Consider the following 14,994-nt stretch of genomic DNA (forward strand, 5'->3'; position numbering starts at 1 on the left):
ACATGTGATTTGCAAGTCACGCCTCTTTTGGGGAGAAATTAAATGTGCATTAAATACTGCTACTGTTTACATAGTTGTTGCCATGGATGCAAAGTAATTATTTTTAATTAAGACTTGATTGGAGAATTAAATGAATATAAATAAAAATGTCTATGTATTTAACTTATTTTTCAGGAGGACTGGAAGACATTTGGGTGTTGAGTCAAATTTAATTGAAAAATTCAGTGCGAACCTGCAATGTTTATAAATGGAGGGTAGTAAAACTTTAAAATATGCCGCACAGCTATATGTTTTTATTAGTGCAAAAAAAAAAAGTAGTGCATGTCTCCTTTCCAGGGAAATATAACATTTTCCTCAAATTTCCTGAATGAAGAGTGACTGCATATGCAATTTAGGCAGTTCCTATAAAAAATTGCATTGCTAATTTTACACAAGTACAACCTATAGTACTGCTAAACCTGGACATGGAATCAGAAATAGAGTAAGGGATTTCAAAGACCCGAATGTGTGTATGGTTCTAGTAATAAAGTCACATGATTTTGACTTTTCAAACATTTGGAACAATGTTTGAGTCATATAGAATATCTAACAATCGATAAGTTGTTAAGACGTCCACATTGTGTTCCAGAATAGCATTATACATTATGTTTAAGGTTTAGGACCCCTTCTGAAGCCATTTTTGTACGAAATTTTCAAAAATTTCTATTGTATCAAAACTACAGATATAATGAATAATAGAGATAGGCCATTTAGTACATATCCCGAGGAGAAACTTGACGCTAAGCATTATTATTTACTGTTTCATTGCATTTAATAGAAAAAGAGTACTTTTTGGTAAATAAACAAAGATTTTAAAAGAAAATCCACAGCCTGTATTACAGACATTTTTGTTCTAAAATTTGAAACATATATTACTCACTTGCTTTTCTATGATGTGCTAGTGTTTATTTTTCACAAAAAGTTCTAATCAACATGTAAATTCCAAAATATCTCGTTCTGAGTCACTAATGTTGATCGCACCCCAAAAGGTGTACTTGATTTAGTCGATATATTTATTTGTTTTAACCAATAATTAAATTAATTAACTTGTTTTAAGGAAATCAATGCAAGCACTGCATGCAACAATTCTATATCTATCAGTCATCAAATCGCAAAATATGAGAGTATAAGGATAAAGGCTGCGGATTTTCTATAAAATTTCCATATGTTTAGCATTGAATCAACACAAGGGTACATAATCCGTAATGCAGGCATGCGTTTGTCCTGAGGGTATATTTTTTTTTTTTGTGTGTTATAAAACCAGAATCAAATTGTTGTTAAAACAAACAAAAAACAAAAGCCATTTGAATTTAATTCATTATAATACACGTCTACCTCAAAGCCGATGCAAATACATAATCATTACATAACTTAAAGAGTAACAGAAAATTTTGTGTTTGAATAGGTTGATCATAAAAAAAAACGATCATCTAAAATTCATACTCAATCGAAAGCCCCATGGCAAAACACGAAAAAGAGACTGAAAATATGACATATATAAGTCATTTAATAAGGGCTGTCATGGGACTTAGATGATGTTTATTTCAAGTGTTTGACCATCATCAAGAACAAAAAAAAATGCATGCAATAACATATTGATATTCATAGGCTTATTGTGACATAGGATGTAAAGAAAATGTAAAAAGAAAAACAGTGAAAGAGATTTCTTTACAAAAAAAACTGAACATTAGACTGATCAAAAGTAAAAATATATCACTCAAAATAGAGTTCAACCGCCCTTTCCCAAAATTAAAAAAATAACTTAATAAATAAAACAATGACTTACCACCAAAAAATACCAATGAAAAAAATGTTAGCTCATCTAACCATCTGTAAAAAAGCAAGTATTTAAAATATTCTTTCAAAATGAAAATTTTACAGCCTTAAAAAAAAATGAATAGAAAGTGAATAAAAAATGACACCAAAATCTGTAACGGAACTTGTTTAATCATCCGGATGTTCAAAGGTGCATATAAATGAACAAAACAAGAACCATATTTATTGATCTTTTGATAGTGGATTCAGGAGTGTATCTATTCGCACTCAAGTTCTTCCTAGCCTTGGTCTATTCTACATTTAGATTTATAGATTTTTTAAAATACTTGTCAGAATGAAGTTTAAATCATGCTTTATACAAAAATATAATAAAAAGTATGGATCACCTGGCTTTTTGTCTTGCTACAGGTTGTGCAAAATTGTCAGATTTTGTATAGATTATGCATGGAAACCCCCATTTTAAGTGATAAAGATAAAAACTACACACTGTATTTTAACGATAAAATATGAAAAGATGGCTCTAATGATATGCTTTAAAATTTCTTTAAAAACAGGATCACCGGACTCATTTACTTACGGTACTTATCTATCCCAAATACATGTATTTAGTTTAAATGTTTAATGTTATATTTGTAATTCTCATTGTATTTTGTCAAATGTGTTGACGTTTTTTTTCTATTATATTCATGTGTTATGGTAAAAAAATTAATCACCGCCTTCATTTATTAGATTTTATTTTGTTCAACGTAATCTGTACGATGTTTTACGTTTGATGTTTGATTCAAAACTAATCGGACATAGCTATGTAATAAAGTTAATTGCTACCTTCGTTTGCTATTAATAAGTATTGAAATGTTCATTGTTATTAAATGTAATATCAGTATTTAGTTCAAATATAATCTTAAATCAATCCTGATTCTATCTTATTCATTCAAATGTGAAGTCATTTTTCATTTTTTGATGATCTGTTTTACAAATTCAAATGTGACGTCCTTTTTTGTCATTTTTTCACAGTTTCAAATGTGACGTCACTTGTCGTTGAGGTTTTAACTTATTCGGATGTGTCTATTTTTTTTGTGATGCATTTTGTCGGGTTATGTAATGTATTTCGGTTGTTTCCTGTAATTAGTTAATACTTCAGTTTTATCATATATCTTTTGTATTGTCATTTTATAAAATTTACTGTTTGCAAAGATATAAAATATTCTAAATAATAGGAATGTTTGGTACCTCGATTGTGTTCAACTTTGTACTTGTTTCGGCTTTCAAACTTTTGTATCTTGGCGTCACTAGTTTTGTGTGGACAAAATGCACTTCTGGCATATTAAAATTTTTAACTTGTTGCCTTTTGTTAGCTATTATTCGTGTGTTACTTTGTCAATTATGTTCTCCTATTTATTTATATTGTAGTCATGTAATGTTGTGTTGTCATTTTAATGTTATATTTCACATGGCCATAAAAGAGGGTGGTTTGGCATGCCACAAAACCAGATTTAACCCACCATTTTTTCCTTTAAAAATGTCCTGTACCAAGTCAGGAATATGGCCAGTGTTATATCATAGTTCGTTTCTGTGTGTGTTACATTTTAACGTTGTATTTCCGTTGTGTCGTTTGTTTTCTCTTATTTTTGAGTGTGAATTCACATTACTATAAGACTTGTCACGGTACTTATCTATCCCAAATTCATGTATTTCGTTTTGATGTTACATTTGTTAATCTCATATGATTTTGTCTAATGCTTAGTCCGTTTCTGTGCGTGTTACATTTTAATGTAGTGTCGTTGTTCTCCTCTTATATTTAATGCGTTTCCCTCAGTTTTAGTTTGTTACCCCGATTTTGTTTTTTGTCCATCGATTTATTAGTTTTGAACAGCGGTATACTACTGTTGCCTTTATTTACTTGATACACAATAAACTAAGTAAATTCACATCACATTCTATTATAAAAAATTCTATATCTGAGTTACCTCCCCTTCTGTGGCAGAGTCGAAAAAAGTTGTTCACAAACAAGACATTCAGTTTTTTCTGCAACATGCAGTCGTAAATGTAATAAAACATATCACTTTCTAAATTAACACGGAGACTCTTACACGTGAATGTCATACTACTCTTAAAATTCGAACATCTCAGTTAAGATCTAGGCCTTTTATTTTCTTTAATCAAAATCCAAAATGGGGGGAACACTCTAGAAACCTAAATACCAAAAATAAAAAAAAATATACCAAACTTCAAGGAAAATGGCAAACTCTTATGCCCAAACACACGAATCGAATTGAAAAAAAATGTGACATTCCTGACTTGCTACAGCCATTTCCATGTGTAGAAAATGGTGGGTTTAACCTAGCTTTGTAGCTAGCTAAACTTTTAAAAAGATTCCATTATATTATATTGACAACAATGTGAGAGCAAAACAATAAAACATAATAGGTAAATATGTCAAAAATTGGGGTATTGAATACAAGTTTTCCTTTAATCTTAATAACTATAAATACTGCAAGTAACCTTTATGTAAACAAGGAAAACAAATTGATTGACACTCTATAGCAAAAGCACATACGCAAAATGAAAAAGAAGAATACAAAATTACCTTAGCACAATAACACAATGGCGGGAAGACAAATAAAATTAACGTTATAGCCGGTAATAAGGATAATAAACAACGTAAGTATATAGAATCTATACTTCAAGACCATCACGTATTATTTGTAAAGTTGACACAGAACACAAGGTCTCGGTGTCTTCCATTGAACTGTTGAGAAAAATGACGAGACATTCTCTGAAAAAACCCTGGTTCATCAACTTTCTGCACAGTGTAGCAGTTACAAGCTCATGAAAACCAAATGAGTACGGAAATGTATATCCTATATACAAATGTAGTTGGTATATTGCTGCTTAGGTGCGTAAAATTATAATTTCAATATTAAAAACGTCGTATGTGTTACAGATTCTGATACACATAGCTAAGATAAGATATCGAAGGGCTTAAGAAAACTCGAAGCAAAACCCTGAAAGACTATGAGATAATTTGCCATTCCGCTGTGTCCGTGTGTCTGTCTGTCATCCGCTTAAACCTTTTTCAAAGATTTCTTCTCCTAGCTGCCAGTAGCCCTTTGATATTTTTCGTCTTATCTAACAGGCCTATATAATATTCAGATTTTTTTTTAAGTTTGTTATTATCTCATTTCTACGAAATCCTTGAGAAGTGGTATACCATGTATAATAATAAAGATTACATTTCAAGTTAAGAGAGTACATGACAAAATCTATTTTTATTAGTAAAATACAGAACGTTTAAAAATTATTTATATGATATTTATTGGTCTTGAAGATTAGCGTCTCAGCAAGTTTCGTAACAAGAAGGTAACCAAACTTTAAATGTTAAAAAGCTAAGTCCATGACGGAATTAGGATCGCTCTGTCTCGCTTTCGCAAAATACATTTATCAGGTTTGACAATAATCAAGGAATAGTGATGTTGTGTGGTAGATTATACATTAGTAAAATAAAGTTAAAAAAATTAAAACTTCACGTTTTAAATAATCCCTCGGCAATACATTCATGGATTTGTTTTTGTATATGTTCTAATCTTTAAATTTCAAATGTTTTACTTTAAGTTGCCTAAAAGATGAATTGCAATGTAGAAATTCATCAGTAATATTCTATCAATGTTAACAATTCATTTGTTAAAAAGCCAGTAGTCCTATTCCTTGATAAAAATATTAAGGGTACGTTTTACATATATTTTACTGGCAAGAAATCAAAACATAACTGAGTAGAGAAGAAATGATAGTCATGTTTTTATTCAAACTGTTATCACAGGGAATATGATGAAGTAAATGAAGTCTTAATTGAAGTTGACACAATTCAGATAAAATCATGTAAATAAATTGACAAAAACTATATAAATTCTTTTGATCATATTTCTGTATGTTCTGCATTTATTACGTTTAATCAAATATTGGTCTTCAATCTGCTTTATAGACATGTTTTGTCTGTCTTTCTGAAGTAACTCTCTTATATTGTTAAATAAAACAACATGGTTTATAGTTTTACAAAAAATATCAATTAAAATTTCATTTGTATATGACTGTTTATAAATAACAGTGATTTATTACAAATGCATACAAACACCTTGTTGTACAGCTGATCTGACTTGTGTTTACAACAGTAGATTCTTCTAATCTATAAAGCAGTTGTAGCGACATGACATCAATAACAAACAGTCACGTGTGCAATCTTGTATATGAAAACATAAACACTGTATACAAAAGGCGGGTCTTTAAACAAAATGTGTATTGTATTTGCCATATAATTTTAATGTAGAATTAAATTTAAACAGAAAAAAACACTTATGATTTTTGAATAAAATAACACAAAATATATATAATAATAAATATATTGTTATAATAAATACCTGAACGATGTAAGCAAAGCATTTTGGGGTTTTGTTACCCTTTATCAGTGTTCATTAGAAAGTTTAAGAAAATACATTAAATATATTTCACTAATAGTTCGTGATTTAAAAGTCTTCAGTTTCAGTATGCCTAGGGTTCTTTAATCATATACTAATACCTCATCACACTAGGATCACGATCCCGCTAAGACGACCAGAAATTATGAAAAAACAAATGGATGTCGTAGTAAGATCTTGTAGGTTGTGGTAAGATTGTTGTAGGGACCTGCCAAGGTCTTCATAGTCTTTGATATTCACGAACAACTTTTAACATATATCAACATATAAGTTGTACAGTTGTGACAAAAACTAGCTTTCGTAGTAGCGTATGGAGGTGGAAGTGATGACATAATAAGATCTGTCAATGCAATTGAATTAACATTTGACGCTTAAATGACTGGATACGGTTTCTGTCACGTGAGAATCTTTAAAAGTGTCTACATCTTTGACAGTAAAAAAACACAAACACAAGTTCGTGACGGGTGCCACATGTGGAGCAGGATCTGCTTACCCTTACAGATCAACCCTAGTTTTTGGTGGGGTTTGTGTTGCTTATTCTCTAGTTTTCTATGTTGCGGCATGTGTACTATCGTTTGTCTGTTTGTCTTTTTCATTTTTAGTCATGGCATTGTCAGTTTATTTTCGATTTATGATTTTGACTGTCCCTCTGGTATCTTTCGTCCCTCCTTTCAAGCGACAACCTAGTTTTACATTAGGTTTGAATGTCTTATTAAAACTTGTTACAAACAACCAACTGTGTAATTTTAAGAACACAATGACACATCAAGAACAGTGTATCGTAAAATTTCTTATTGTTCTATATTCAAGTAGGACCTATTTGTGACCTTCCGCTGTTATCTGCTCTATGGTCGGGTTGTTGTGTCTTTGACACATTCCATTTCCATTCTCAATTTTATGATAAGTTTGTATTTTAAGTTGTAAAAAATCAACAATATTAAAATCATTAAAGGGTTAATTTGTCAGTTGTTGATAATCATTTCAACTACGATAATCCCACATATTAATTATTTTGGCGCATTTTCCCATTCATGAATGTGACCTACCGAATTAGACTATTTACCGGATTTGATATCACGACGGATGACATATTAGGAGCAGGATCTGCTTACCCTTCCGGAGCACCTGAGATCACCCCTAGTTTTTTGGTGGGGTTCGTGTTGTTTATTCTTTAGTTTTCTATGTTGTGTCGTGTGTGCTGTTGTTTGTTTGTCTTTTTCATTTTTAGCCATGTCGTTGTCAGTTTGTTTTAGATTTATGACTTTGACTGTCCCTTTGGTATCTTTCGTCCCTCTTTTACAGTTAAAATGTATCGTTTTCAACATACTGTCGGCATTCCAATGGGAACCAATTGCGCCCCTCTTCTTGCCGACTTGTTTCTTTATTATTATGAGGCTAACTTCATACAGGAACTTCTTAGGAAGAAAGATAAGAAGTTAGCAGTATCCTTTAACTCTACTTTCCGCTATATAGATGACGTTCTTTCACTGAATAATTCAAAATTTGGTGACTATGTTGAATGCATCTATCCCATCGAACTAGAGATAAAGGATACAACAGATACAGTTAAGTCGGCCTCATATCTTGATTTACATCTAGAAATTGACAGTGAGGGTCGGTTGAAAACAAAACTTTACGACAAAAGGGATGATTTCAGCTTACCAATTGTGAACTTCTAAGTAGCAACATTCCAGCAGCACCTGCATACGGAGTATACATCTCCAAATTGATACGATATTCCCGTGCTTGCATTTCCTTTCATGATTTTCTTGATAGAGGGTTACTGCTCACAAGGAAGCTATTAAACCAAGAGTTCCAATTGGTGAAGTTGAAATCATCCCGTCGTAATTTTTACGGACGCCATCACGATGTGGTTGACCGTTGTGGAATAACCGTTTCACAAATAATATCGGGTATAATATGTTCCTTACGTCGTAACTACAATCCCTTTCCCTTTCAAGGATGTGACCTACCGAATTAGACTTTTTACCGGATTTTTTATAACATAAGCAACACGACGGGTGCCACATGTAGAACAGGATCCGCTAACCCTTTCGGAGCACCTGAGATTACCCCTAGTTTTTAATTGTGTTCGTGTTGCTTATTCTTTAGTTTTCTATGTTGTGTGTACTATTGTTTGTCTCTTTGTCTTTTTCATTTTTAGCCTTTGCGTTGTCAATTTATATTCGATTTATGAGTTTGGCTGTCCCTTTGGTATCTTTCTTTTTCAATTATCAATTATGTTGCTTTAATAACACTCATTTGTATATTATAATCCAGTTATTGCACATTATAATATCATATTCATATGCAATTATTTTGTTTTCTTTTTCAAAACATAGTTAAATACAATTCCCAGTTATTTTCTCTATATTCTACACTAGCAATACTCACACGTACAGTTACAATTAACTGTCTCGATTCCCATTTCGTATACACTGATGGTGTAAAACACGATGTTTAACGTGCAACAATTGGTAAACCGTTTAATATCATATATTGTTTATTTTCTTTTAGGAATTTAGATGTATCATGTAGTTCGTGGGAAACTTGTATAATGTGTAAATCAGAACTAAAGCAGAATCTATGCTGATCACTACACAGTACATTTCACAGATACTTTGCAATGGCTCAGAACGTTAGTTGGATAAACATTGGCGTTTGCTGTATGTTATTGACCGTCAGATTTCCTCCATCCTTAGCCTCTGAATGCAATGGTGATAGTTGTAGAGATGTGATTACAATGCCGTTATTGGATGATATGAAAGCTTCATTAAAGGCTGATTTAGATGTTACAAACATGAATAATCATTTGAAAGCATACATAGAACAACAGATACAGAAGGGTTTTGAAACAGCCATGAACGATATTATGAGACAGTTGATTGATAACAAACTAGAAGTTGTCAATGCTACAATAGAAGCCACAATCATTGAAGAGCTTGAACGTATGTCTTTTTTAAATTCTTTTCTTATTTTCCTTTTTCAAAAAAAATGTAGATAGTATTTCTATTCGTATGTTAAAATTATATATGAAAGCGGGAAATAGCTTTGTATTTTTATGTAAGAAAATCACAAACAAAGTACAGTTTTGATTATTGCAAACATGTAACTGTCGCATTTTTTTTTCAATGATAAAAACATTGCAATAATTTCTGAATTTAGTGTATTGCCAGTTTGTGTTTTTATACGCCCGTTTACAGGAGATAATATATTCAATAGAAATTAGACTTTCATATTCCATTTTTTTGCAACATTCCAGCAACGTCTTCATATTGAATACAATATAAATATCTACTAATTCATACGATATGCTTAGGTTGCATTTAATTACACTGTTTCTTTTATGATTGGGTTGTTGCTTACAAAACACTAAAAAATATTAGTTTCTTAAGCTAAAATTAAAGTCCCTTCTTAGAAAGATGTATGGATAAATTAAGATTTAATGTTTTATAAGTAAGGAAACAATAAGGAAAACTTGTTATCACAGATCTGAAAACACAGATATTTTTATATAGTCGTAGTCACAATCTCTTCCTCTTTTCTGCCTTAATTTGGGTATGTATTTATTGTAATTGAAAATACTACATATACTATCAAGATTAAGGATAATTATGTTTAATAATTTTAACAGGATATGGTGTTACCTATGTAAGATGGGGAAGAAAAGGTTGTCCTGATGGTGCTGAACTTGTTTATACAGGTAATGTTCGTTTTTCATATAAAGTTTTTAATAAACGTCATTTACAACTTCTTTAGTTTACTCTATCAATGATTTCTGGTGACCTTCTGCTGTTTTCTGTTCTTTGGTCAGGTTGTTGTCTCTTTGACACATTCCCCATTTCCATTCTCTATTTTATGTAACTGTTATATGAATATAATATATAACAACAAACCATGGCCAGTGTATACTGATTTGTATCACTACAATATAATAGTTATTGAGGTGAGGTTGAATTTCCTGTCATTTATTCATCATCAACGCACGAACTTGTCTCAGAAAAAAATCTGTGTACATTAACCTCTGTTCATGTATAGAGGTGTGATTTTTTCTGTGACAAGTGCTTTTGGCCATCCACAAGAACTTGCAGTCATCATATGTTCAGTACGTCAGAACTTTGATTGATTTTGGTTTAAAATCTTAACAGCAGAATATCTGTAAGAGACACTGGCATATTATATAAACTTGAAGAAATAAACAGGTTAAAGGCGACTTAATTGTCTTTGATTGCTCTGTACAAGAGGATGATTTAACTGGAACAAATCACACTTTTAAAGAAATAACGGACAATGCAGTAACATATATAGTTTTTAGTTGGTATTATTACAACACTGTTTGTGAAATTGTTGCATTAAAGAAAGTTTCATTTTGATAAACATTTTAATTAGTTTTTCCGACACCTTTTTGTGCTAGTATTGGTCTATACCCCAATATATTGGTTTCAGTTAAGAAGGTTTATTGTGTTTCATTCCATATATAGCGATGTTAAACACTGCAGAATGCCTGGAAAAAAAACTCATGTAATATAAAAGTTACCATTATCTCCAAAACTATTTTGATCGATAGTTACCACCAACCCACCTTAGAGTTACCATCATCAACGCATTTTTATTGTGTCTAATTTTCTCAGTAGCAAGCAAATGCCTCAACATTTTGAAAACATATTTTTTCCAGTAGTTTACTGATAGCTGGATTTTTGTCAGATAACATTTGTAGACGGTCAGGAATTAAAATACTGTGAACAAATAAACTTCAACAGAAACTAATATTCTTGATCACAAATAGCAAATAGGAGAAATTTAAAATTAGTAAACCGTTTTTTACTGATAAGTGGACTTTTTACAGGCGGCAGACAAGTTCCGACTAAAAGCAGTAACCACAGGCGACACGTGTTTCCACTGCTTCACGTATTCTTTCTGAATAATCGTTCGTAGTGTACTCCATAACACTGCACATTCCCCATTTCCATTCTCAATTTTATTATCCATAACACTGCATACATGTATCTCTTATTTTGATGTTGTAGGTCAAGCTGGTGGTAACTATTATAATCATAAAGGCGGTGGTGCTAATTATCTTTGTCTTCCAAATGATCCAGAAATAGGAGAACCCCAATCATACGAGAATTCACAGCTTTATGGTGCTGAATACCAGGTATTTTCAAACCGGAAGCCTCATGGAATGTCGGGTATTTTGGGGGACAGGGAGGTACCATGTGGTGTTTGCCGCAGGAAGCGGAGATCTTCAGTCATAACGATTCCTGGTAAATGATTTACTTAAGAAAATGAAATCAAATAGCTATAAATAAGTCATCGAAGTTTGTTTTAAGTGACATTGCATATTACTAAAAAGTTATATAACAAAATATTCCGAAGGTATAACAGTTGCATGTAAGAACAATTCCATTTTAGAAAAAAAACACTACAAGTTTTTTAGTTTTTTTTTTAGTTTTCGTATACAGTGACGAAACAGTTGATGGATGAGTGTTGAAATTCCTGCAACCATACCCCCTCTCCGTCACATTACATGTAGTATGTGTCTGGCCAAAGATTTAAATAGACCTTGTCAACATCGCTCGACACCTACAGTTGAGAACGACTACGACAGGTAAAATGTGAGGGGTCGTCTCAAAATTTAAAAAAAAATGAAATCATTATTGATTTTATTGCTTTCATTGACAATGATGGAACTTTTCTACAGAGTTCAAATAACATGGATTTTTTTTAAATTTATTATAAAGAAAATTATGTCACATTTCATTTTTTTAGACGTTGAGCTTCTAGCTGTCCTGATGGAATTTGGAAAATGAAAAGAACAAAGCATTTTTAATTGTATTTGATATCTAATTAGACAATGTTTTATGTCTGTTGACAAAGGCGGCACATGTTTCCACAACGTCTGTTTGTTTTGGCCTTGTGTGCCTCCGTAATGTACTGAATACTTTGTATATTTTTAATTCACCAATTTGGTGTTCCACGTGAATTCTGTATTCACCAATCACGCGATTAAATTGTCTGCTCTTTCTCTCAAATGTTATTCTTTACGATTAATTTGAGGTGTTATACATGGTAAAACTAAAGGATGACGTGGGGATAAACTTAGTCTCTAAGGGAAATGCAGCGGATTATTTCTCCCTGTTTTGATTCAAAACCTCCCTTATGTATAGTCATAGATGAGATACAAAAAAAATCTAAAGTACGAAAAAACTTGAGAAAGGTACAAAACTTTGATCCGGAAATTGGATATAGAGAAAAAAATTCTGACCCCATGAAAACAAAACATAATATAACAATAACAGTGTATAAATAAAATTAACGAAATTTGATCAAATTCTTGTAAGAAACCGATAGGTCATTTTCAGGAACGGGGGAGGACACTATGACGAAGAGACAATGTATGTTGTTTTCGGGACATCAGTCGTCGGTCTCCAAACCCTTGCTTAGCACTGTCGATATTGATTTTGCAATGTCAAATGCAACAAGCCCTGTAGTATTAACTAACAACTTGAAATATAAATTCCAAACGCAGGTACGTAAAAAAAATCTACTGCATTCAAAATGTTGTAACATTAAAACGAGAAGTCAATTATATCTTTTTTCAAAATTTATCATGAAAAACATCAACTCTAACAAAAATATCTTGAAGCGGAGAATTGCCTTAGACCTTCAAAAAAAATATGTGATTATCCCTCCAGAAATTGAATATGTACATCAACTAAGGTGAAGATCGGTTGTAAAATAACAATTTGGTCATGTTCGCAAATGAGATACAGACGTACGGACAGTCCAGTAATTATTTTTCATAAATTATCGAAAATTTTATAAAAGCTTTTACACCAACAAATTAATCGTTTTTTACATGCGGCAAATAATTGGTAAAGGACTCACATAATCATAAAATTGAAGAGAAAGCGGATTAGGATGCAGAACGGTTGCTGTATTTGTTTTAATCATTCAACATGAAATGTCGTGTAAATACATATAAAATTAAAAATATTATATAACAGTGACATATATTTATTTATTTATTTGGTTGATATAATTATATATGATTATCTACAGGAAGAAAAACCTGCTACAAAGACTGGAACGCTGAATATAATGGATACTTAATGGCCGGTGATATCAGGTACAAAAGGACTGATTACGCATGTGTAGATGTCAATGCTGAACCATTTGACAATAAATCAGCATCTGATGAAAATGGCGCCCTCTTTTATCCAATTAGAACCAGCTGTGGAAGTTTGAGGTGTCCTCCTTACAAAGCCGATGCAGACGTGTTTTGTGTGGTATGCACAAAGTGAAATACGGACCATTAGAATAGAAAAAATAGGATACTGCATGTATTATGCAAAATCAAAATTATGTTGTACTTGTTAAACATGCTTACATATGGTTAGTTTAAATTAAAATGTACATAGAGATGGAATGTTCTTTTATTGAAAAAGTAAATTACGATAATAAACATAAATTAAGAAAGCATATTTATTAACAAAGAACTATTACACCTGTACGTAAAATTAATAAATTTTAAATTACCCTATGTTAGAATAACTTACAATCGTAACGTTTCTTACGAAATTACGAATTACAAAATAAGTGATGAAATGACAAGACATATACAAATGAATTAGGCTGATAGTTTCGACCTTTACATTATTAATGTCCCAGAATAAAAACAAATTGAACAGATATACAAGAACAAAGAAACAATGATATATTTTAGAAAGTACTTACTCATATCTAATTAACTAGTTTTGTTTTATTATACATAAATCTATATTTGTTATTTTGATTTAGAAATTAAACAAAACAACGATTTCATTTAAATTTATTTCTAAAAAAAAGAAGATTTTCTTAATCTAAAACAAACAATCTTGGAAACCTTAATCCATTACAAACGTTGGAACTTAAAACCAAAAAAGTCCTGAAGGTTGCACGTTGTAAATCACGTGTGATTTGCAAGTCACGCCTCTTTTGGGGAGAAATTAAATGTGCATTAAATACTGCTACTGTTTACATAGTTGTTGCCATGGATGCAAAGTATTTTTTTTAATTAAGACTTGATTGGAGAATTAAATGGATATAAATAAAAATGTCTCTGTATTTAACTTATTTTTCGGGACGTTGAGTCAAATTTAATGAAAAATACAGTGCGAACCTGCAATGTTTATAAATGGAGGCCTAGGGCAGTAAAACTTGAAAATATGCCGCACAGCTATATGTTTTTATTAGTGCAAAAAAGTAGTGCATGTCTCCTTTCCAGGGAAATATAACATTCTCCTCAAAACTTCCTGAATGAAGAGTGACTGCATATGCAATTTAGGCAGTTCCTATGGAAAATTGCATTGCTGGTTTTACACAAGTACAACCTATACTACTGCTAAACCTGGACATGGAATCAGAAATAGAGTAAGGGATTTCAAATGACGCGAATGTGTGTATGGTTCTAGTAATAAAGTCACATGATTTTGACATTTCAAACATTTGGAACAATGTTTGAATCATATAGAATATCTAACAATCGATAAGTAATTAAGACGTCCACATTGTCTTCCAGAATAGCATTATAAATTATGTTTAAGGTTTATGACCCCTTCTGTAGCCATTTTTGTACGAAATTTTCAAATTTCAATTGTATCAAAAATACAGATATAATGAATAATAGAGATAGGCCATTTAGTACATATACCGAGGGGAAACTTGACGC

General features: G+C 31.5%; 2 protein-coding genes across 4 annotated transcripts in view; one reads left to right on the forward strand and one right to left on the reverse strand.

Moving 5' to 3' along the window:
- LOC139480884 (trifunctional purine biosynthetic protein adenosine-3-like) overlaps positions 1-14,994 on the reverse strand; it is a 483,263-nt gene that overhangs the window by 2,796 nt on the left and 465,473 nt on the right. The gene's annotated exons all lie outside the window — the stretch shown is intronic.
- On the forward strand, positions 8,804-13,708 carry LOC139480888 (short-chain collagen C4-like). 3 transcript variants are annotated; one of them, XM_071263825.1, is made up of 5 exons: positions 8,804-9,232; positions 9,919-9,987; positions 11,312-11,548; positions 12,647-12,813; positions 13,347-13,536. In XM_071263825.1, the coding sequence occupies exons 1-5, from the start codon at positions 8,911-8,913 to the stop codon at positions 13,395-13,397; spliced, it is 846 nt and encodes a 281-aa protein (XP_071119926.1). In that variant the 5' UTR covers positions 8,804-8,910; the 3' UTR covers positions 13,398-13,536. The 3 variants fall into 3 exon arrangements, with proteins under 3 accessions (XP_071119926.1, XP_071119925.1, XP_071119927.1); XM_071263824.1 differs by lacking the exon at positions 12,647-12,813 and having other exon boundaries at positions 8,807-9,232; positions 13,347-13,708; XM_071263826.1 differs by lacking the exon at positions 12,647-12,813 and having other exon boundaries at positions 8,809-9,232; positions 11,312-11,439.

Source organism: Mytilus edulis, chromosome 7 (assembly GCF_963676685.1).
Source record: "Mytilus edulis chromosome 7, xbMytEdul2.2, whole genome shotgun sequence".
NCBI lineage: Eukaryota > Metazoa > Mollusca > Bivalvia > Mytilida > Mytilidae > Mytilus > Mytilus edulis.